This window comes from Emys orbicularis, chromosome 2 (genome assembly GCF_028017835.1).
Source record: "Emys orbicularis isolate rEmyOrb1 chromosome 2, rEmyOrb1.hap1, whole genome shotgun sequence".
Classification (NCBI taxonomy): Eukaryota; Metazoa; Chordata; order Testudines; family Emydidae; genus Emys; species Emys orbicularis.
In genome coordinates, this window is record NC_088684.1 from 90,786,745 (window position 1) to 90,809,529 (window position 22,785).

General features: G+C 44.8%; 1 protein-coding gene across 1 annotated transcript in view; it reads right to left on the reverse strand.

Moving 5' to 3' along the window:
* The window catches only part of PIEZO2 (piezo type mechanosensitive ion channel component 2), a 364,496-nt gene that overhangs the window by 232,082 nt on the left and 109,629 nt on the right, over positions 1 to 22,785 (reverse strand). Inside the window, 1 exon segment of the mRNA XM_065398323.1 lies at positions 891 to 933. Within this exon segment, the coding sequence (XP_065254395.1) occupies positions 891 to 933 (43 nt within the window).

A 22,785-nucleotide genomic window follows, 5' to 3' on the forward strand; every position in this document is an offset into this window, starting at 1 on the left:
GCAGCTAGAAAGATGATACTAGGTGGAGACAATGAAAAGGAAAGGCTTTCCTCTCCTCAACGCCACCCTGGCTTTGAAAAGGTCATCTATGTTCTTGGCACCAGGCAGCCTATGCGTAATGTTAAAAGACAACGCTCCCCTTCTCTCATACATATCTAGTCCAGTTCATAGTGGCCCCATGCCTTGCCCTACCACACTCTGGTGCAGTCTAGAAATATTTGGTTTAGACAGAAGATCAAAGCTCTATATGGACAGGAAGCAGATAACTCTGCTTCATGTTTATAGATGGGCATATAGGGGACTGAGTATTTCCAGTCTTGAGAACAGATTACTCTTTAGCAAGGCCTGGCCTAGTTTAAGTTCCAAGAGAGACATATGTTTCTGGTATGACCACCTTGTGGTTATGTTTGGCTGAAAGAAGGCTTTGCACTTCAGGAATGCTGAATTCCGGATTTTTCTCCGATGTTAAATAGTGCTTTGCCAATCCTGTTCCTTTTCCACATTCATTCGTTTTTGTTAGTTAATATGCCATAGTTCAGAAGTCTTATGAAAAATATAGGAAAGCAGCAATACCTTCATTCAGCGGTAAGACTTCAAACCAAATACTCTATGAAACCTACTTTAACCCTAGTACATTATGTTGCTCCCAAATGAAATTATTGTGAGCCAGATTTACAAAAGAACCTTGTGCTCCAGAATCATCACAGATATAGTTAAAAATGAAAGTTGTGAACCTGCCAGTAACTCTGCATACCACTCCCCCTAACTTTGACATCCCAGATAATGTAGATCAATCAACGTAAATATCTTTGCCAACCTATGTGCGCGCATCCCTTTTTTTGTCTGTATTTTAAGCTGTAACATACATAGGAGATAAATTCACTGCTTACCTTTCAAAACCGATCTGTCGTAATGTTTTCTCCCACGTAGAACCTAGAAAAAAAAACATTGAATAAAGAACCTCTAATTTTTAGTTTCTCTTATTCGTCCACTTCTTCTCTGTAGCTAGAGTCTGTATTTTATTTTGGTTTTTCCACCCAACTGAAAACACCTTTAAATGGTGTCACCTCATAATGGAGACCTGCCAGAACAGACTACCACTGAGTGACATGGACTGTTTTAAGGTGTCATCTTACATCACCCCTTCCCCATTGCAAAGCAATTGGTCACTCCCACAGTTGTCTTTAAATTCAAATGTGGCCTGCTGAAATTGCTGAATCAGCATATTCACACACTACACTCTTGAAACTTCACCTTTTAGTTTTACTGGTAATCTTCATTTAGATTCTTGTTGAAAGTTAAACAGAACCTTTGGAAATCCCACCATGTCTTTTGTTTTAAATGAAGTAACATTGTGAAAAGATTGTCTACTGATTGTTTAACACATGCAGATCTTCCAAACATGTAATACTGACACCTCTAAAGCTTCTTTATAAGTCAAGGACTCAATCCTGTAAGCATTATAAATAAAAGAGTTATCCCTAACCATGTGAGCAGTCCAACTGACTTCATAGCATTGACTCCTATTGGACTACTCATGTAAATCGTGCAAGATTGAGCCCCATGTAGTTAAAGGGATGCAACCACAAAGCCAAAGTTCAAAACTTGACCAATACTTTATGCTCTGAGGGAAATATAATTACAGAAACTGTAAGAGAGACAGTAATTCCTGTCAATGAATGACCCTGAAATATTGTTTTGCTGCTACAGTGACAATCATCCAAAAGAGGGAGCACAAATTAACTAAAACTTGGTCACCAGACTTTTGCCAACATCATAGATAACTCCCCATCAATTATGTTTAGGACAACAGAAAAATCAAAAAGAAAAAGCTATGTTGGATGTTGCTCTATAGAGAATAGAGGAGTGGGGGGAAAAAAGAGATGTTCAGATTCAAACAGCTGTATTTGGAGAATCTGAACTCTGTAGCTCAGATCCATCTCTTATGAAAAAATGGAGAACATCTTTTTCACTGGCAGATCAAAGTCCTGCCTGATGAATGTGCGTGGAGCACATGATGACATTTTGTGGTCAGTGGGAAAAAATCCCAGTACATAGAATCATAGAATATCAGGGTTGGAAGGGACCTCAGGAGACCATCTAGTCCAACCCCTTGCTCAAAGCAGGACCAATCCCCATATATCGTTTACTATCAATCCCCTTCTATTCTGTCAAAGGGATTTCTCCAAAACTGACATACAAATGAGCTGTTGGGTGCTCAGCACTTTTGAAAAATCAGGCCACTTATTTAAGACCCTAACTTTAGTGAAGTTTATGTTTTTATATATATAAATGTTGGCATTGAGGTGGTTTCTATTTTATCTGCTAAACTATGCAGAGTACACCAGTAAGGAAGTGGTTAACTCCCAAAATGATCTATTTCCCCATTTATGTTACCTATTAAGTATTACAGTGCCACTTTTGTTTTCTAAAATAGAAATTATACCTATTAAACCTAATGTAGTAAAAAATGAAGTTTGTTTTGTAAAGGCATTATGTTTTGTAGGGCTCCCTTCACCCACTCCTAAATCAGGGGCAGGCAAACTTTCTGGCCTGAGGGCCACATCGGGTTTTCAAAATTGTATGGAGGCCAGTTAAGGGAGGCTGTGCTTCCCCAAACAGCCAGGCGTGGTCTGGCCCCTGCCCCCATCCGACCCCCCTCTCCCCCGCTTCTCACTCCCTGATGGCCCCCCTGGGACTCCTGCACCATCCAACCCTCCCTGTCCCCTGACCGCCCCTGGACCTCCTGCCCCTGACTGCCCCCTGCCACCCCATCCAACCCCTCCTCTCATTCCTGACTGCCCCTCCGGGACCCCTGCCTCATCCAACCACCCCGTCTTCCTGACCGTCCCCGGAACCCCTGCCCCTGACTGCCCCCTGCCGCCCCATCCAACCCCCCCCCCCTTCCTGACTGCCCCCCGGGGACCCCGCCCCCATTCAACCCCCCTGTTCCCCGCCCTCTGACCGTCCCACCCCCTATCCACACTCCCGTCCCCTGGCCACCACCCCGAACTCCCCTGCCCTCTATCCAACCTCCCCTGCTTCCTGCCCCCTTACCGCGCTGCCTGGAGCACCAGTGGCTGGTGGCACTACAGCTGCACCGCCCAGAGCACCAGGACAGGCAAGTCCTGCCGCCCGGCTGGAGCCAGCCACACCACCGCGCAGTACAGAGCACCGGGTCAGGCCGTGGCTCTGCAGCCCCGCCGCCCAGAGCATTGCGCCAGCGCGCTGAGGCTGCGGGGGAGGAGGAACAGTGGGGGAGGGGCCAGGAGTGAGCCTCCCGGGCCAGGAGCTCAGGGGCCGGGCAGGAGGGTCCCGCGGGCAGTAGTTTGCCCACCTCTGTCCTAAATAGAGAGCAATAGTAAGGCCACTAGGGCCTGCTGAACAAATCTAAGTATTTAATCTCCTGTTTTTAAAATAATCTTTGCAAAAAAAAAAAAAATCGCAGTAAAATGTACATTCCTAAAATCAATCGATGTTTGACTTTTATTTTAGCTAAGCATACAGACTGGTGTAGAGTTTGGTCACTAACACTCTACATTAAAAGTTTCTGGAAATCCCCTTTTTTTGATCTTCATCTTCTCTGCCCGTAACTGCAGACTTGGTTTACATACATTTTTGGAAATGCTTAAAATAAAATTATTTTTACAGTGCAGTAAATGCTCAGACTCTGCATCCCATGCCCTTTCTGCTCTTGGATGACAGCTGTTTCACACTGATTATCAATAGGCCTCAGTTGGTAATGACTGGTCATCTTCAGAGTTTACACAAAGCTTTTCTTCAGGTCTGGGAAACTGAGGCTATGTCACCACTGGCAACTGAACGACAAAACTTTTGTCTTTCAGAGGTGTTAACCCCCGCCCCCCCAAAAGAAACATTTTTTTCTCCTGCTGACAACGCAAATGCCGCTCGTTGGGGGTGGACTTTTTTTGTTGGCAGGAGAGCCGACAAACAGTGGCTACATGGTGCGACTTTTAGTGGCACGGCTGTAGAGACACAGCCATGTCGCTAAAAGCTGTGTAGTGTAGACAGAGCCTTACTCAGAGTGTCATGCTAAATAGGAGATGGAACAGATTGTTTAGCATAAGTAGTTAACGCATATTTCAAGGGACTATTCAAGGTGAATGTGTTAACCAAATGTATGCAGTGTTGTAGCTGTTAGTCCCAGGATATTAGAGAGATGGAACAGATTGTTTAGCATAAGTAGTTAACACATTCACCTTGAATAGTCCCTTGAAATATGCGTTAACTACTTATGCTAAACAATCTGTTCCATCTCTCTAATATCCTGGGACTAATACAGCTACAACACTACTCCACTCAGTTTAAAGTGGGCTTGGGTCTACAGCACAAAAAATCATAACCACCCTCACAAGCAGTCTCAGATCAAGGCATGACTGAATGCCGAGGATGGACTATTTAACACCTGGAGGTGGTCCTTTCAAGTAGTGATATATTTACCATTAGGCTAGCAGCAACATCTAGCAGTCAAGAGAGAGGCGCACAAGATTCAAATGGAGATAGAAGATAAAGATATAGAGATTTTTTTAACATAATTGTTCAATTTTCATTTCTATTTATCTCACTAAGACATACAGGAAGACTATGATTTCTTGGTCACTGCATTTTAACTCTTGTCTGCATGCCACATTTGGTGCTTGCATCCAAAGGACTGCACAGAGAGTTGGGCAAGACTGAGTGAACAATCAGATTGACTGAACGAGGTACATATATATTCTACTATGACTAGACTATTGAATTTGCCCTCAAATCCAGGATTATGTGCATAACAATGGAATACAGTCACTTTGGCTCCCTGTTTTGCTTTGTGGTGGTGCTGCTATGTATATTGGATAGGAATCTATCTGCTTTGCATGAACGTTCAAGATCCTTTAACACTTTTTGTAAGAGAAGGGGTTAGCCTTGGTGTCTTTGGTCAACATTTCGGCTCCCTCCACTCTTGTGTAGTGTACTGGTTGTCTGTTACCTTTCACCCCATGCAATTCAATTATATGACACATACACAGCCACACTGTGTAGAGAGAGGGGGACCAGGCAACTGGGCTCCCACTGGTTTGAAATCCTCCTTTGGCTGCAGCTACTTAGTAAAGTGCTCTTTCAACTACGTGCTACTCCTCTGAAACAAACCCTGCCAAGAATGAAACGACCATTTTGCATTTTTTAAAAATGTATCTCTTTATGGAGTCCCATTTTATAATGTTTATGACCTCAAACACTTTAAGAGTTGCCTATTTTATTCTCAGTAGTGTAAACCTCTAAGTTGCACTAATAGCCAAGAGTAAACACCCTGAGGTAGCAGCAGCAACAAGCTGAAGAATAAGGCTATTAACACAGAAAAATTACAATTTGATTTAAACTTGTCCTAAATGCTTCCAAAGCATTAACAAAATTAATTCACGTGACTTCGATTAAAAACAACAGGGCACTTTTATGAATTAAGCTGATCCTGCTCCCATAGTCAATAGGAATTTGGCTATCATCTTCAATGGGAATTGGAGCAAGTCCTAAATCCCTGGCTTAGTTGTGGAAAGCATTCACCCCTAAAGTTTCAGAATTCACCTCACTTTTTTTCTTTTACTACTTCATATCAGAAACGGTAAAATTGTTGCACTTAATTTGGTACTCCTATAATTAGACTTTTGTTCCAGGTACTTGCTCCAGATTGCCTGACCATAAATAACTCCCATCTGTTTCTATGATTTTGGCTTACATTAACTACACTAGCATAAAACTCTTCAAAAGATGAAGCATAAAGTACTTCAAGAATTACTGCTTGCATTTAACAGGAAGAATGGTGAAATGCACACAATGCTCACATATTTGCTTAGTGAGACAATATTATAGGAAAGTAAGGTGAATTCCACCTAGTGAAGATAAAATGAAAAACTTGCTTTTCACTTCTTTGTGAAATGAGAGCGCCCAGTTTTTTTGTTTGTTGTGGGTTTTGTTGTTGTTGTTACTATTACCTGCTTACTGTGAATTGAGGAAGCTAAGGAGGAAGACAATCCACTACTAGATAATTGACTCATGTTGCCTAGGTCCTCTAGTGCAATTATAGGTATTAGACATACATAGGTATATATTAGACAGATGTAGCATTACTAGTAGCCTGAGGCCGTACTGTGTCAATACGTTATAGGTTTGCAGCTCCCAGGGCAAAGTCTGGGGTCCATTGTGCAAGCCCAGAAAGGAAGCACACCTACTTCAGCATCCCTGTAGAAGGGTATAGTATGCATAAACTACCCTACACATCTGATAGCATGTGACCTGTCATGGCCTTATCTCCTCCCCATTCCCTTGGAGGTGGGTCGTACTGTAAGAAAATGCAGGAACTGCAACTGTGCCTCTCCCTGTTTGGAGGTTTTAAACAGGGAGAATGCTTCTTGCAGCCTCTCCAACTGTGACCCCATGCAAGGACCAGGCACTATTTGGCCCTAAACTAATTCACCACAGCAAACCAGGGGTTAAAATACCTTGCAGAAGATGAGAAGGAAAATACAAATTAAGACCAAATCCAAATATAGTTTCCCTCTTTTTATCTGGAGTCCTCAGTGAAGAGTCCACCAGTTTGTATGAAACCAATCAGACTGTATAGCTTTACCATTGTGTACAGATTTTGTATAGATGGATACACCCTACGGAAATCACGTCAACTCAGAGGAAACAGAATAGTGCAGCTACTGACTTTGTGACAAAACATGTAAGATGTCATTTTTACAGATTCAAATTTTTTTTTTTAGAAACAGAGATATATTTTCTTTGGTTTCCTGATTATTCCAGTATAAAATGCACTAGGCTTGTCTCCTCTTTAAAGCAGTGGGGTAAGGAGAAATAGTACTAAAAGAGCCGACAATGTTTGTTATTTTGTCATACCGCTGCAAACTTCATGATGTCAGCCTGAAAGAAAAGAAATTACTCTAGCTTATGCCCTCTATGCTTATGAAAAACAAACAAAAATTATAATTGTCCTAATGGCCAGCCTTTAGGAGTTCCGGGTATCTCTGTTTAAAGACTAAAGCCTATTCACACAGTAGGCAGATTATCAATTTGGTAGTCTCATTCCAACTACCACTGCCACTTCTCAACTCCATCACCCAAATAAGTTGGAAGAGGGGACCAGGAAGTACACCCACAATAGCAGAGCTACAATGGTCCATGGAACTGAAGTATCTGTGGCCATGGGTGAAAGATCACAGTGCACTAGGATGAGTAGATTAAAATATATCTATCCTGAAAGCTTGTTATTTCGGTAAGAACTCATCTGCTCCCATTACAGTCAGTGGCAGTTTTGCCATTTTATTTCAGTGGAAGCTGGACATTTTTTATCTTTCCTAAAAAAATGAAACTAGGACGTAATTATGTTTTCCCAGCAATTGTATCAGTTGGCAAAATGGAAAGTGATATTTTACAAAATGGACCTGGTATTTTTTTAAAAATTGCATTTAGAAGAAAGTGGCTATAAGACTGACTCCCACATGAGCTGGCATGGACCCACAGGACCCATATAAAATATAATAATCAGAATTCAAACAAAACCACAATCAATTTTTTTTGGCTTCATGATCAAAATCCTGCTTTTGCTGTCTCTCAGCATGAAGAGTGATCTGTGAAGTCAAATCTGTAAGCCTTCTGGAGTTTTTCAGCCAGCTGGAAAGCATAGTTCTTCTCAGACATGTATCCTTTTGCTAGCTGTGTCAAAACAAGGCTTACCAGGAAACCTTCCTTAAAGCAACATCTGTCATAGGACAATACTTCATTTAGGAGTGCACACAACGTAGGCCAAGAGCGCCTCTCTTAAACTGTGTCTATTGTGTGGTTTACCTCTAGCTTTATGAAACTGGGGAACAGCTCTTCCACTGAACTACTGTGGGAAGAGTCTCTACAGGCTATGTTTACGTTCCCTTATAAATCCCATCCTTCTGACCCAAATAGTCACACTACCTGAATTTGCCAGGTATCTACTGCTGGGATAAGCCCCTCTGTTCAAAAAGAAGAGAATATAGGTCTATAATCTCTTCCCTTAGCTTTTTCTATCTAAGTATTATACTGTAGTCCTCACTTTGGTACCTGAGCATCTTGGTATACTCACCCTCAACTATCTTCCCATGAGAGTTCCGGCTGAATAAAGTGCACAATTCAGCCCTGGATCAGAGACTGTCATGGGAAAGCATTCTGTGTATTTATTCCTGTGCCTTAAGTATCTATAAAATTGTCGTCATGAGCTAAAAAGATTGCTTTCTCATTAAAAAGAGCCGTGACTCATTCCATATTAACTGGGCGGGGAGAGGGGGATCAAAAATACTAAATTTTTTCAAAAAGATTTTAAATGATTGGGAACATATACTTATAAATTGGGCAGGCCAAATTAATGTATTTAAAATAGCAATATTACTGATCCTTGTAATGTGTGTGTGTATATGGCTAATGTGACAGACTGACAATATCCTGCAACATCCTGGACAAATCTTACTGAAATTAAATCTTATTGAATTCAGTCTTTGGAGTTCTTGCATTAAAAATTCAAATATTTATGTACAGTTCTGGGATTGTATGGCACTTCAAAGGACTTTTTGGAACAATACGTGTAAAGTGGATTTCCTAGAAAGTACTTGGAAGGAGGGAAATGCAAATTCTTCCCTCCAGAGCCAATTTTTTGAAGCTATTATACTCTGGGCACAAGCCCTGTAGTCCGCTGGTTAGCTACTCCTGGAAACTCCAGATCAAAAATCCCTGAACTGTATAAAACGACTAAACATGTTATGAGCGTGCTTGTTCTGAGCTGAAACTGTGATGAACTTGTGACCAACAAGGCAATCCCCGTTGTGTGGGGGTTTGAAGGACTGCTCCTGCCAATATCTGTGTTGGGGTGGGGTAAACACTGATAAGTTTATTAGCACGTGTAGTTTTACTTATTTTTAATATGTTTTCTTTGTAGTGCTTTTTTTTTTAACCTTAAGTATGCTGCTGCTGCAAAGATCATTTGCCTAGCCTGTCACCTTGATCATGTTCACCCTCTGTTTTTTGAATTCCTTCACAGGCTCCCCGTGGAGGGTATGATGCTTATCTTCACTTTCCAGGTGCTTCATAGTCAATCCCCACCCTACATCTCAGTTCACTCAGTATCAAGCTGTTTATGCTCACCACCTCCAATCAGCCTTTGATGCCAGCCTCCACTGCCCACTTGTTAAATTTTCAAACACGTTTTTGCTTTCTCCCATGCTGCCCACACGCTTGGAAGGTACTCTCTGTAAATAGCTACCAAGTTACCTCATTATCCTCCTTAAAACTCTCCTCTGCTGTGAAGCATACAAAAACCTGGACAATAGGGTTACCAACTTTCTAATTGTACAAAACCGAACATCCTTGCCCCAGCCCCTTCCCCCGCCTCTTCTCTGAGGCTTCGCCTCCCACTCACTCCAGCCCCCATCGCTCGCTCTCCCACAGCCTCAGTCACTTTCACTGGGCTGGGCAGAGGGTTGGGGTGCAGGAGGGGGTTGAGGGCTCCAGCTGGGGGTGCAGGAGGGGTCTCCAGGCTGGGGCCAAGGGGTTTGGAGTGCGGGAGTGGGTTCAGGGCTGGGACAGGGATTTGAGGTGTGGAAGAGGGGGTGCAGGCTCTGGCAGAGGGGTTGGGTGCAGGAAGAGGTTCGGGGTTGGGTGCAGGAGGTGCGGGTGGGGGGTCTGGGAGGGAGTTAGGGTGTATGGGGGGGTTCTGACCTGGGACAGGGGGTTGTGATGTGGGAGGGGGACCAGGGCACAGGCTCCAGCCGGGCAGTGCTTACCTCAGGCCGCTCCCAGTCGGCAGCAAAGCGGGGCTAAGGCAGGCAGGGACTTTTTTTTTTTTTATTATTATTATTAAGTGAAGAGCCAATTTGAGTGAGCTAACATGATCTATAACTAGGGTCCTACCAAATTCTCAGCCATGAAAAACACATCACGGACTGTGAAATCTGGTCTCCTCCCGAGAAATCTGGTCTTTTGTGTGCTTTTATCCTATACTATACTGATTTCATGAGGGAGACCAGCATTTCTCAAATTGGGGGTCCTGACCCAAAAGGGAGTTACAGGGGAGTCGCAAAGTTATTTTAGGGGAGTAATGGTATTGCCACCCTTACTTCTGCACTGCCTTCAGAGCTGGGCTGCAAGAGAGTGGCAGATGTTGGCTGGGCACCCAGCTCTGAAGGCAACGCCCCGCCAGCAGCAGCGCAGAAGTAAGGGTGGCAATATCATACCATATCATACCATGACATCCTTACTTCTGTGCTGCTGCCTTCAGAGCTGGGTGGTCGGAGAGTGGTGGCTGTTGACATAGAGCCCAGCTCTGCGGGCAGCCGCACAGAAGGGTGACAATACCATACCACGCCATCCTTGCTTCTGCACTACTGCTGGCGGCTCTGCCTTCAGAGCTGGGCTCCCAACCAGCAGCTGCTGCTCTCCAACTACCTAGCTCTGAAGGCAGTGTCGCCGCCGCCAGCAGCAGTGTAGAAGTAAGGGTAGCAGTACTGCGACCCCCCCTACAATAACCTTGCAAACCCCCCCCCCCAACTCCTTTTTGGATCAGGACCCCTTCAATTACAACACTGTGAAATTTCAGCTTTAAATAGCAGAATTAATTTGTGATTTGTAAAATCCTATGACTGTGAAATTGACCAAAATGGACCGTGAAGTTGGTAGGGCCCTATCTATAACACTACTTAGTGCCTGGTATACACTTCGTCTTAGCTGGTCATGTTGTGCAAGGTAGGGAGGCCTTCTGCACACCCAAAATAGAGGCAGGGCACAATCTAGAGCCTTGTTTACACACACATTTGCACTGGTTCAAATAAGGGTGGACTTTAAATCAAATTCCTGTATGGACACACTTAAAATTGACTTAAATCTGGCTTTTACCATGGCACTAATGATAGCTTAGGTACAAGTGATCATGGAATCATAGAAATGTAGGACTGGAAGGGATCTCGATAGCTCATCTAGTCCAGTCCCCTGAAGTGAGGCAGGCCTAAGTATTATATAGACCATCCCTGACACGTGTTTGTCTAACTGTTCTTAAAAACTTCCAATGATGGAGATTCCACAACCTCCCTGGGTAATTTGTTCCAGTGCTTAACTACCATGACAGTCAGGAAGTTTTTCCTAATGTCAAACCTAAATCTCCCTTTCTGCATTTTAAGCCCATTACTTAATGTCCTGACCTCAGTAAACAAAGAGAACAATTTATCACCCTCCTCTTTACAACAACCTTTTATGTACTTGTCTTCCTTTCTCCAGAGTAAACAAATCCAATTTTTCCAATCCTTCCTCATAGATCATGTTTTCTAGATCTTTCATCATTTTTGTTGTTCTCCTTTGGACTTTCTCCAATTTTCCAACATCTTTCCTGAACTGTGGTGCCTAGAACTGGACACAATGATCCAGTTGAGGCCTTATCAGTGCTGAATAGAATGGAAGAGTTACTTCTCATGTCTTGCTTATAACACTCCTGTTAATACATTCAAGAATTATGTTCACTTTTTTTGCAACAGTATTACATTTTTGACTCGTATTTAGTTTATGATCCACTATAACTGCCAGATCCTTTTCTGCAGTACTCCTTCCTAGGCAGTAATTTCCCATTTCATATTTGTGCAGTTGATTATTCCTTCATAAGTGTAGTACTTTGCATTTCTCCTTATTGAATCTTATCCTATTTATTTCAGACCATTTCTCCAGTTTGTCAAGATCATTTTCAATTCTAATCCTGTCCTCCAAAGTGCTTGCCACCCTCCCAGCTTGGTGTCATCTGCAATCTTTCTAAATTTACTCTCTATGCCATTACCTAAACAATTTATGAAGATATGGAATACAACTGGACTCAGAATAGATCCCTGTGGGACCCCAGTCAATATGCACTTCCAACTTGATTGTGAACCACTGATAACTTTCTGAGTATGTGTTCTGACTAGTTGTGCACCCATCTAATAGTAGGTTCATCTAGCCTATATTTCTCTAGTTTGTTTATGAGCAGGTCATTTGAGACAGTATCAAAAGCCTTACTAAAGTTGAGGTACATCACATCTACTACTTCCCCCCATCCACAAAGCTTGTTACCCTGCCAAAGGAGGATATCAGGTTGGTTTGACAAGATTTGTTTTTTTATAAATCAATGTTGACTCTTACTTCACCTTATTTTCTTTTAGGTTCTTACAAATTTGTTGTTTATTTGCTCCATTATCTTTCAGGATACCAAAATTAATCTGACTGGTTTAGAACTCCCTAGGTTGTCCTTATTCCTCTTTTTTATAGACAGGTACTATATTTGCCCTTTTTCAGTCCTCTGGGATCTCTCCTGCCTCCATGAGTTCTCAAAGATAATCACTAATGGCTCAGAGATCTCTTCAACCAGTTCTTTAGGTATTCTAGGGTGTATTTCGTCAGGCCCTGCCAACCTACAGACATCTAACTTGTCTAAGTAGTTCTTAACTTGTCCTTTTCCTATTTCAGCCTCAGATCCTACCCCATTTACACAGCTCACTATGTTATTGTCCAATCACTGCTAACTTTTTTGGTGAAAACAAACAAAAACACCATTTAACACTTCAGCATTTTCTGTTCTTGTCCTTCCCTCCTCATTGAGTAATGGGTCTACTCTGTTCTTGGTATTCCTCTTGCTTCTAATGTATTTGTAAAATGTTTTCTTTTTACCCTTTTTGTCCCTAGCTAGTTTAATCTCATTTTTTGCATTGGCCTTTCTAATTTTCTCCCTACATGCTTGAAACACTGGGGAAGATCCAGAAGACTGGAAGAAAGCTAATGTCATGCCAATATTTTAAAAGGGTAAACACAATGACATGGGTAATTAAAGGCCTGTCAGTCTGACATTGATTCCAGGCAAGATAATGGAGGGGTTAATAACAGGACTCAATTAATAAAGAATTAAAGGAACGTAATATAATCAATGCCAATCAAAATGGGTTTATGAAAATAAATCTGTCCAACTAACTTGTTATCTTTTTTGGTGAGATTACAAGTTTGATTGATAAGGGCAATAGTTTTGAGGTAATAGACTTCTGTGAGGCTTGGTACCGCACAACATTTTGACAAAAAAACTAGAATGATATAAAATTAACATGGCACACATTAAATGGATTAAAAGGTGGCTAGCTGATGGGTCTCAAAATGTAATTGTAAATGGGGAATTGTCATTGAGGAGGTATGTGTATAGTGGGGTCCTGCAGGGATCTATTCTTGACTTTTTTATCAATGACCTGGAAGAAAACAAAATCATCACTGATAAAGTCTGCAGATGACACTAAAATTGGGGGAAATGGTAAATAATGAAGAGGACAAGCCACTGATTCAGAGCAATCTGGACTTCTTGGTAAACTTGGGGCAAGCAAACAATATGTGTTTTAACACAGTTAAATGTAAGTGCATACATCTAGGAACAAAGAAAGTAGACCACACTTATAGGATGGGGGACTCTGTCCTGGGAAGCAAGGATTCTAAAAAAAAAATTGGGAGTTGTGGTGGATAATCAGATGAACATGAGCTCTCAATGCAACACTATGGCCAAAAGGGCTAATGCAATTCTTGTGTAGCGGGGTGGTTACCCCGCTCCTGCCTGGAAGGGCTTAAAACAGCCCGGGAGAGGGCTGGGGCAGGGGAAAAGCTGGGCAGATTGGTAAAGCAGCCTCAGCTGGGGGCCATGCCCCAAGCAGGCCAAGGCTGGCTTAATGAGGGCCCAGCTGGCCCTTATAAGAGGGCTGGGGCCAGAAACCAGAGACAGACTCTCTCTCTGCCTTCAGAGGGGGAAGGACCTGGCTGCAGGGACCCGAGCAGAGTACCTAGATTGGAGCAGGGCTGGGGAAAGGCCAGAGGAGCTGGGGAGCTCTGGCCTGGAAAGCCCCAGGCTGCAGGCCATGCTAAAGGCCCGAAAGGTACTGGGGTTGCAAAGGGGCAGCCCACCGGTAGACAGAGGCAGCAGGTCCAAACCCCCCTTGCCTATGATGAGTGGCTTTTACACTGCAGTCTGCCCCAGTGAGCAGGGGCTAGATGGTGACTGGCAATAGCCCATGACTGAGGCAAGGTGGGGATAGAGGGTTGGGGGTTCCCCTGGGTGGGGAGACCCTGAGACTGAGGGGGCATTGCCAGGGGGCAGCACCCCAAAGACAAGGGGCACCGGGTCCTGAGAGGGACACGGGGCCAAGCGGCAGCGGGACACCGGCCTGCAGAGGGTGCTCAAGTGGCTGGAAGAGCTAATTCTTGAGACGACCAGCAGGAGGCGCCGCAGGGGTGAGTCCCACACCTTTACACCTTGGATGGACAAAGAGGAGGTTACTCACCCTGTTCAATAACTGACGTTCTTCGAGATGAGTGTCCCTGTGGGTGCTCCACTCCAGGTGTTGGTGCGTCCCTGCGCCCTTGCTCGGAGATTTTTGCAGCAGTACTCGTACCGGCCACGCATGCACAGAGGCTGCCCTCCGCTGTGAGTCTAGGTTAATAGTACGCATGCGTGGCCGGTCTCCTCAGTTCCTTCTCTACAACGGAGGCTACCCCAACTCCGAAGTAGAGGGGAGGAGGGTGGGTAGTGGAGCACCCACAGGGACACTCATCTCGAAGAATGTCAGTTACTGCACAGGGTGAGTAACCTCCTCTTCTTCTTCGAGAGCTGTCCCTGTGGGTGCTCCACTCCAGGTGACTTAAAAGCCGTGTGTCTCAAGGAGGTAGGGACTTCGGATCTGATAGGAATGCCGTAGATAGTACAGCCCTGCCCAAACGTATATCAGATAGAGGGCCTTGAGTAAGGGCATAGTGTTTAACAAATGTGAGTTCAGAAGACCAGGTGGCTGCTTTACAGATATCAGCCAGGGGAACTTTGCGTAAGAATGCTACAGAGGTAGCCAGGGATCTAGTGGAATGCGTTCTGATGCCGTCTGGAGGTGTAACCTTCTTCATCTGATAGCACGACCGGATGCACTGAGAAATCCAGTTTGAAAGTCTCTGGGTAGAAATAGGCGTACCTTTGGAGCGCTCCGCAATGGAGACAAAAAGTCTAGAAGAATTTCTAAAAGGTTTGGTTCTATCCAGATAGAATGACAAGGCCCTGCGTACATCTAATGTATGCATTGAGGCTTTGAACGAGTTCGCATGCGGTTTCGGAAAAAAGGTTGGTAGGTGTATCGGCTCATTAATGTGGAATGACAATGCACCTTCGGAAGAAATTTGGGGTGTAATCTGAGGGTAACCTTGTCTTTGAAAATAGCATATATGGTGGGTCTGCCATAAGAGCTGCTATTTCTCCCGCCCGTCTGGCAGAGGTAATTGCCACTAAAAATGCTGTTTTCATCGAAAGGTGTAAAAGGGAGCACGTGGCTAGGGGTTCAAACGGTTGTTGAGTTAAGCAAGATAGTACTAAATGAAGGTCCCACGGGATGGTAGGTGGTTTAATGTCTGGGTATAGGGTTTGGAGTCCCTTGAGGAAACGCTTGGAGATAGGATGAGCAAAAACAGAAGTATCATCAATTTTGTCATGAAAAGTTGTAATAGCAACTAAATGGACTCTGATGGAGCTGAAAGAAAGGCCGGATTGCTTAAGGTTCAACAGGTAGTCAAGTATTAGCGAAAGAGATACCGACGTGGGGCAAAGTTGTTTAGCTGAACACCAATGTGTGAATCGTTTCCACTTGCCTAGATAGGTGGTGCGAGTAGATTGTGTTCTGCTATGTAGGAGCACTCTTTGAACTTGTTCAGAGCAATCTAGTTCGCTTTGGGAGAACCATGTAGGAACCAAGCTTTGAGGTGAAGCATGGGCAGGTTGGGGTGGAGAAAGCGGCCGTGTTGTTGTGATAGGAGGTTCGGGATGAGAGGCAAGGAGATTGGTGGTCGAATCGACATTCTGGTGAGGAACGGAAACCACGGTTGTCTGGGCCACGATGGGGCAATTAGGATCACCCTGGCACGGTCTGTTCGTATTTTTATCAGGACCCTGTTGAGAACCGGTATCGGGGGAAACGCATAGAGTAAGGTTCGGTGCCATGGGATCATGAATGCGTCTGTGACGGGTTGGATCACAGAAACCCCCTTGGGAGCTGCCACCCAATGTGCAAAGACTACCCCTGCTTCTGTTTTCCCTGCCAGCTCAGGATTCCAGCACCCTGTCTTGCTGAGCCAGACACTCCAGTCTGCTCTAACAAAGACTCAGGGTCTGAATTACTAGTCCCAAAGCTGCAAGTTTACCCGAAACCAGCTCACAGGAGTGTGCTTGTCTTTAGCACTCAGATGCCCAACTCCCAATGGGGTCTAAACCCAGATAAATCCGTTTTACCCTGCATAAAGTTTATGCAGGGCAAACTCATAAATTGTTCGCCCTCTATAACACTGATAGAGAGATATGCACAGTTGTTTGCTCCCCCAGGTATTAATACATACTCTGAGTAAATTACTAAATAAAAAGTGATTTTATTAAATACAGACAGTAGGATTTAAGTGGTTCAAAGTAGTAACAGACAGAACAAAGTAAGTCACAAGCAAAATAAAATAAAATGCGCAAATCTATGCCTAATCAAACTAAATACAGATAAGTTCCTCACCAGTTCCAGAATGCTCCCTTTTACAGGCTACTCTCCCTTTAGCCTGGGTCCAGCAATCTCTCACAACCCCTGTAGTCTGTCTTTTGTTTCAGTTTCTTTCAAGTATCCTGGGGGGGTGGAGAAGCTCCTTCTTTAGCCAGCTGAAGACAAAATGGAGGGGTCTCCCCCAGGCTTAAATAGGCTCTCTCTTGTGGGAGGAGACCCCCCTCCTCCCTCCTATGCAAAGTCCAGCTCCAAGATGGATTTTTGGAGGCACCTGGGCAAGTCACATGCCCCTGCATGACTCAGTCTTTACAGGCCGACGCCATTGTCCACATGGTATCTTGCATGTCTCCAGGAAGACTTCTTATGTGGATTGGAGCATTCCAAGATGCATTGTTCCCCAAGTGTTTCCTGATCAGGTACTTAACCTGGCAAATTCCTTCCTAAAGAAGCTGACCAAATGCCTCACCAAGCTTACTTAGAAATCAAGCAAGCATACAGCCCATATTCTTAACCTCAAGTAGAAAATGGTATAGAAGTACAAAGGATGAATAGATATAGTAGACCATAACCTTTACGGAGATATGTTACATGGCACAGGCAGCACAAAACATATTTCAGTTATATCATACATACATTTATAAACACCCCCCCATAAAGCCTTATGGGGTACGCTGTCACAGCGTCTCCCAGGGAATGTTTGCCCAGTCCCGCCCTGGAGCAAAAATTGGGACATTTCTTGTTTTTTGTAGTTGCGAAAAGGTCTATGGTTGGGTAACCCCAAATGCGGAATACGTTGTGAATGGTTTTCTCGTCTATCTCCCATTCGTGGTCCCAGGGGAAGCGTCTGCTTAGTTCATCCGCTGTGGTGTTCATTACTCCGGGAAGATAGGCAGCCGATACTCGGATGTTGTTCGCAATGCACCAATTCCAGAGCTTCATAGCCTCTGTGCAAAGCGAATGGGATCGAGCTCCTCCCTGTTTACATAGAACATACATGCAATGTTGTCTGTCATTATGCGTACATGGTGATTCTTGATTAGTGGCAGAAAGTGACGGCACGCATTGCGAATGGCTCGAAGTTCTAGGACATTTATGTGCAGAGAGGTCTCGGTTGAAGACCATAGCCCCTGGACTGTGTGGTGAGACATGTGTGCACCCCAGCCTGTCAGAGATGCATCGGTAGTCAGTATGAGGGATGGAGCCTGCTGAAGAAAGGGGACTCCAGAGCAGAGGCTGGAGTAAACTGTCCACCACTGTAGAGAATCTTTGACTCGGACAGGTATGGAGAGAGTCTTGTTTAGAGAGTGCACATTCGGTCTGTAAACCGTGGCCAACCACGCCTGGAAGCACCTCATGTAGAGGCGTGCATTTTGGACGACAAAAGTACATGAGGCCATGTGACCTAGTATTTGTAGACAATCTCGGACCGTCACCAGGGGACTGTTGCGAATTTTTGTGGCCAGTTGGCTTATGGAGTTGAAGCGGTCGGTTGGGAGAGATGCCAATCCCATCCGGGAGTCGAGGTATGCCCCTATGAACTCCAGATGTTGGGTGGGGTATAATGTGGATTTGTTTTTGTTTATTTGCAGGCCTAGAGATAGGAAACAATTGATGATAAGCCGTATGGATCGGAGAGCTTCGTTGAACGTTGAAGCTTTGAGGAGGCAATCGTCTAGGTAAGGAAATATTACGACCCCTTGTTTTCTGAGGTAGGCAGTAACTACGGCTAGGATCTTGGAAAAAACACGGGGGGCCGTGGACAGTCTGAAGGGGAGAACCCTGTATTGAAAATGTGTTGAGCCAAGAGTAAAACGTAGGAATCGTCTGTGGGCCGGGTGTATAGTCACATGAAAATAGGCGTCCTGTAGGTCGAGGGCTGAAAACCAACCACCCTGCTCCAGCACTGGGATTATGGTGGTGAGAGTAACCATCTTGAACTTTTGCTTTTTGACAAACTTGTTGAGCCGCCTGAGGTCGAGGATTGGTCGCCATCCCCCAGTTCTCTTTTCTGTTAAGAAATAATGGGAGTAAAAACCCTTCCCTGTGTGTCGTTCTGGCACAAGTTCTACTGCTCCCAGTTGAAGGAGATGTTGCACTTCGTGGAGGAGTAGTTGCTCGTGAGAGGGGTCCCTGAAGAGGGACAGGGAGGGTGGGTGGGTGGGACGCAAGGAGAGGAAGGGGATGGCGTATCCAATTGTAACTACCTCTATGACCCACTTGTCGGAGGTAATGTTCTGCCATTGGTGGGAGAACGGTCGTAGGCGGTGTCCAAAGATAGGGGTGTTGGCTGAAGTGGGAACGCTATTTTCTAAACCCTCAACCAAGGCTTCAAATCTGCCTATTAGTTGGAGGGGGTTGAGGCGCCCCCGCAGAATTGGGACGACGACGCTGGAATCTTGGTCTCTGGCGTTGTTGTTGTTGTTGCTCCTGTGGTCTATGGGAGTGTTGTGTATATGCGGGGTAGCGTGGACGTTGGTAAGGTTGGTATCTATATTGCCGTCTTCTGGTCGTAGGTGTCTGGAGACCTAAGGACTGGAGGGTTGCCCTTGAATCCTTCATTGAATGAAGCACGTCGTTCGTGGTGGAGGCAAACAGTTTTTCACCGTCAAAGGGAAGATCTTCAATGGTGCTCTGAACCTCTTGAGGAAAGAAAGAGGAGGAGAGCCATGAACCCCGTCGCATGACCACTGCTGTGGCGGTCGATCTTGCTGCAGTGTTGGCTACATCGAGGGCCGCTTGAAGAGCGGTACATGATATGATTTGTCCCTCGGAAACCAGAGCTGTGAATTGTTGTTTCTTCTGTTCTGGGATGTCGTCAATAAAGTCCATGAATTTATTATAGTTTCTGTGGTCATATTTTGCAAGGACTGCAGTATAATTAGCTATACAAAATTGTAACATCGAGGATGCATATACTTTACGACCAAAGAAGTCCAACCGTTTACTGTCCTTGTTGGCTGGGGTGGAGCGGGAATACTGTTGTTTGGCCCTTTGGTTCGCTGCGTCTACTACTAACGAGTTTGGCGCCGGATGGGTAAAAAGGAATTCAGAGCCCTTTGAAGGGATGAAGTACTTCCGGTCCGCTTGTTTACAGGTAGGTAGGCTTGTAGCTGGAGTCTGCCAGATGGACTTAGCGGGTTCTAAAAGGGCTACGTTGATTGGTAATGCAACCCTAGAGGAAGAAGAGGGCTGTAGGATGTCCGTTAACTCATGCTGTTGTTCAGTGATTTCCTCCAAATCAATTCTCAAGTCGTTGGCAACTCTTTTAAAGAGGTCTTGGAATTTTGCGTAGTCATCTGACGGTGTTGGAGGAAGGGGAAGTAAGGCTTCTTCAGGCGTTACCTCCGGCTCTGCTGGAATAGGAGCAGGACTCGGTTGACCCTACAAGTGTGACGGTGCTGCCTGGTGTCTTGTGTCACTGGCAGATTCGTCAGGTGGTGGTGCTAGACCGATGTTGCGCCTGGTCGACGTGCCGGAGCACATGTGTTCTCGAGGGCACGATGCCCATGGTGCCCAATATTGCCATGGCGTTGGGTAGAGCATAGGTGGTGCCATCCAGGGGTTCAGCCCCCAGGGGGTAGGGTCCTGAGAATAGGATGAGGTAGTTTTCCTATAACCTCTGTTGACTGGCATCTGAGAGTGGGAGTCTTGATACGGAGAAAAAACCTCCTGTGGACCAGTTTCCTCCTCACTGGAGCAAGGCTGTTCAGATCCTGACTCAGGCATTGGAGAACAACAGTCATGCATCAGGGGAGACTGCAGAATAGGTGACACCAATAGGTCTCTTGCCTGAGTAAATTGAAGTGGTGAGGCTCCTGCGTGAGGTGAAAACTGTGCAGGAGCAAGTTGCCATGAGGGAACATGCTTCTGAGCAGGGGTTTTGCTTCTTATCTCCCTGTCAATCTGCTCCGCGGTTGCCGGTGCCGTGGTCGGTGCCGGGCGGGCAACATTAGCCTGTAGGGGGTCAGGCACGTTGTGAAATGTCGGTACCGCGTCCGTCGCAGTGCCGAACGGTGCCATAGGAGAGGCAGGCAGCTGAAAGCCTGAAGCCTCGGCACCGGAGCTTCGCGCCGCAGCCTCAGGCGGTTTTCGCACGGTGCCGGAGGAGCCCGGCTCATCAAAGTTGCTGAGGCAGGGAAACACAGGCAGGGAGACTGTTGATCTGCCTGAAGAAATCTTGTGCCTCATAACCTTCTTTGGTGAAGAAGGCTGCCCTTTTTTTTGTAGATTTTTGTAGTTTTTTTGAGGCGGGGGGGCTGTGGTGGGCAGCGGAGCCGGAGTCAGCGCCTGGGTCTGAAACTGACCCCAGAGACTTTTGAAGGAGGAGCATTTTAAGTCTAAGCTCCCTGTCCTTCCGTGCCCTGGAACTAAGTTTGCTGCAGTGGGCACATTTTTGGGGAATGTGGGCTTCCCCCAAACATTTTATGCACTGTGAGTGGCCATCAGACAGCGGGATAGCCTCCTTACATGAAGAACAGCGCTTGAAGCCTGTGGAGCCAGGCATATCCAAAGCGGCTGCGGCTGACAGGAAAATTGTTTGTTGTTGTTGTTTTTTTTGGTAACAGATAAAAAGGGTAACTAACTACACTAACAACGAACTGACAACAAACTAACTACTAGGAGGGTAATTGTAACGAGAAAGGGGAATTTCCTAACGAGTCTGCTGAGCTCCGTCTCAGGCCGGGGACAGTAGAGAAGGAACTGAGGAGACCGGCCACGCATGCGTACTATTAACCTAGACTCACAGCGGGGGGCAGCCTCTGCGCATGCGTGGCCAGTATGAGTACTGCTGCAAAAATCTCCGAGCAAGGGCGCAGGGACGCACCAACACCTGGAGTGGAGCACCCACAGGGACATCTCTCGAAGAAGAACAGGGGAATCTCGAGTAGGAGTAGGAAGGTTATAATACTTCTGTATTTGGCAGTGGCACAACCACTGCTGAAATACCATGTCCAGTTCTGGTGTCCACAAAATTCAATAAAGATGTTGAAAAGTTGGAGAGAGTTCAGAGATGAGCCATGAGAATGATTAAAGGATTAGGAAACCTGCCTTATAGTGATAGACTCAAGGAACTCAACCTATTACCTGAACAAAGAGAAGATTAAGGGGTGACTTGATTACAGTGTGTATCTACATGGGGCATGAATATTTAATAATGGCTCACCAATCTAGTGGAGAAAGATGTAACACGATCCAATGGCTGGAAGTTAAAGCTACACAAATTCAGACTAGAAAAAAAAAGGTGTAAATTTCTAAGTCAGGGTAATTAACCATTGGAACAATTTACTAAGGGTCTTGGTGGATTCTTTAACACAGACAACTTTTAAATCAAAATTAGATGATTTTCTAAAAGATATCCTCTAGGAATTATTCTGGGAACATTCTATGGCCTGTGTAATATAGGAGATCAGACTATATGGTCACAATAGTCTCTTATGGCCTTGGAATCTATATCCATGTGCCTTAAGCCAATTTCTTATTAAATTAAGCTACATCAAGTATTCGATCCTACATAGTGAGCATCTGGACTCCCACTGAAGTCAACAGAAACTGAAGTGCTCAGGACCTTGCAGGATTGAGTCCCAAGTGCCTAAACAAGGGTTTTGCATTTGTTTAACTAAATCTATGGATAGATAAGGCCAACTTCTGGGTCTGATTCAAAGCCCTCTTCTTTAAATGGCAAGAGTCTCACTGAGTTCAATGGGCTTTGGATCAAGTCTTGTAACACCATAGTTTAAATGGAAAAAAATACTGCTCTGTAATGACGCTGATAAGGATAAGAAATGTATTTTCTATTATTAAAGTAATTATAGTTATCATCATCATCATGGTATTATCACAGGGCAGTCTCAGTCATAGACCAGGACTCCCCCTTGTACTAGGTGCTGTACAAGGAGCAAAAAGAGAGTCCCTGTCCCAAAGATTATTAGCATAAACGGATAGGTTAGAATAAAACATTGTTCTTTCCAGCTCTGCTGCGTGTAATTTAGGGAAGGGAAGGGAGACAGTGGGGACAGAATTTAAAATCTTTAAAAAAGCAATCAAGATTAATACAAAGTTACGGAAGGCTGAATTTATTCTAAGTTTGATATGCAGGAACATTTAGTTTATTTTTAATATGATTCATAAATATTTTTAATTTTAGAGTCACAGCCCTCTACTTCTAGAAATCAGAGATTACTCGGTAATTAAATATCATAGAAAAGAGGCTAGT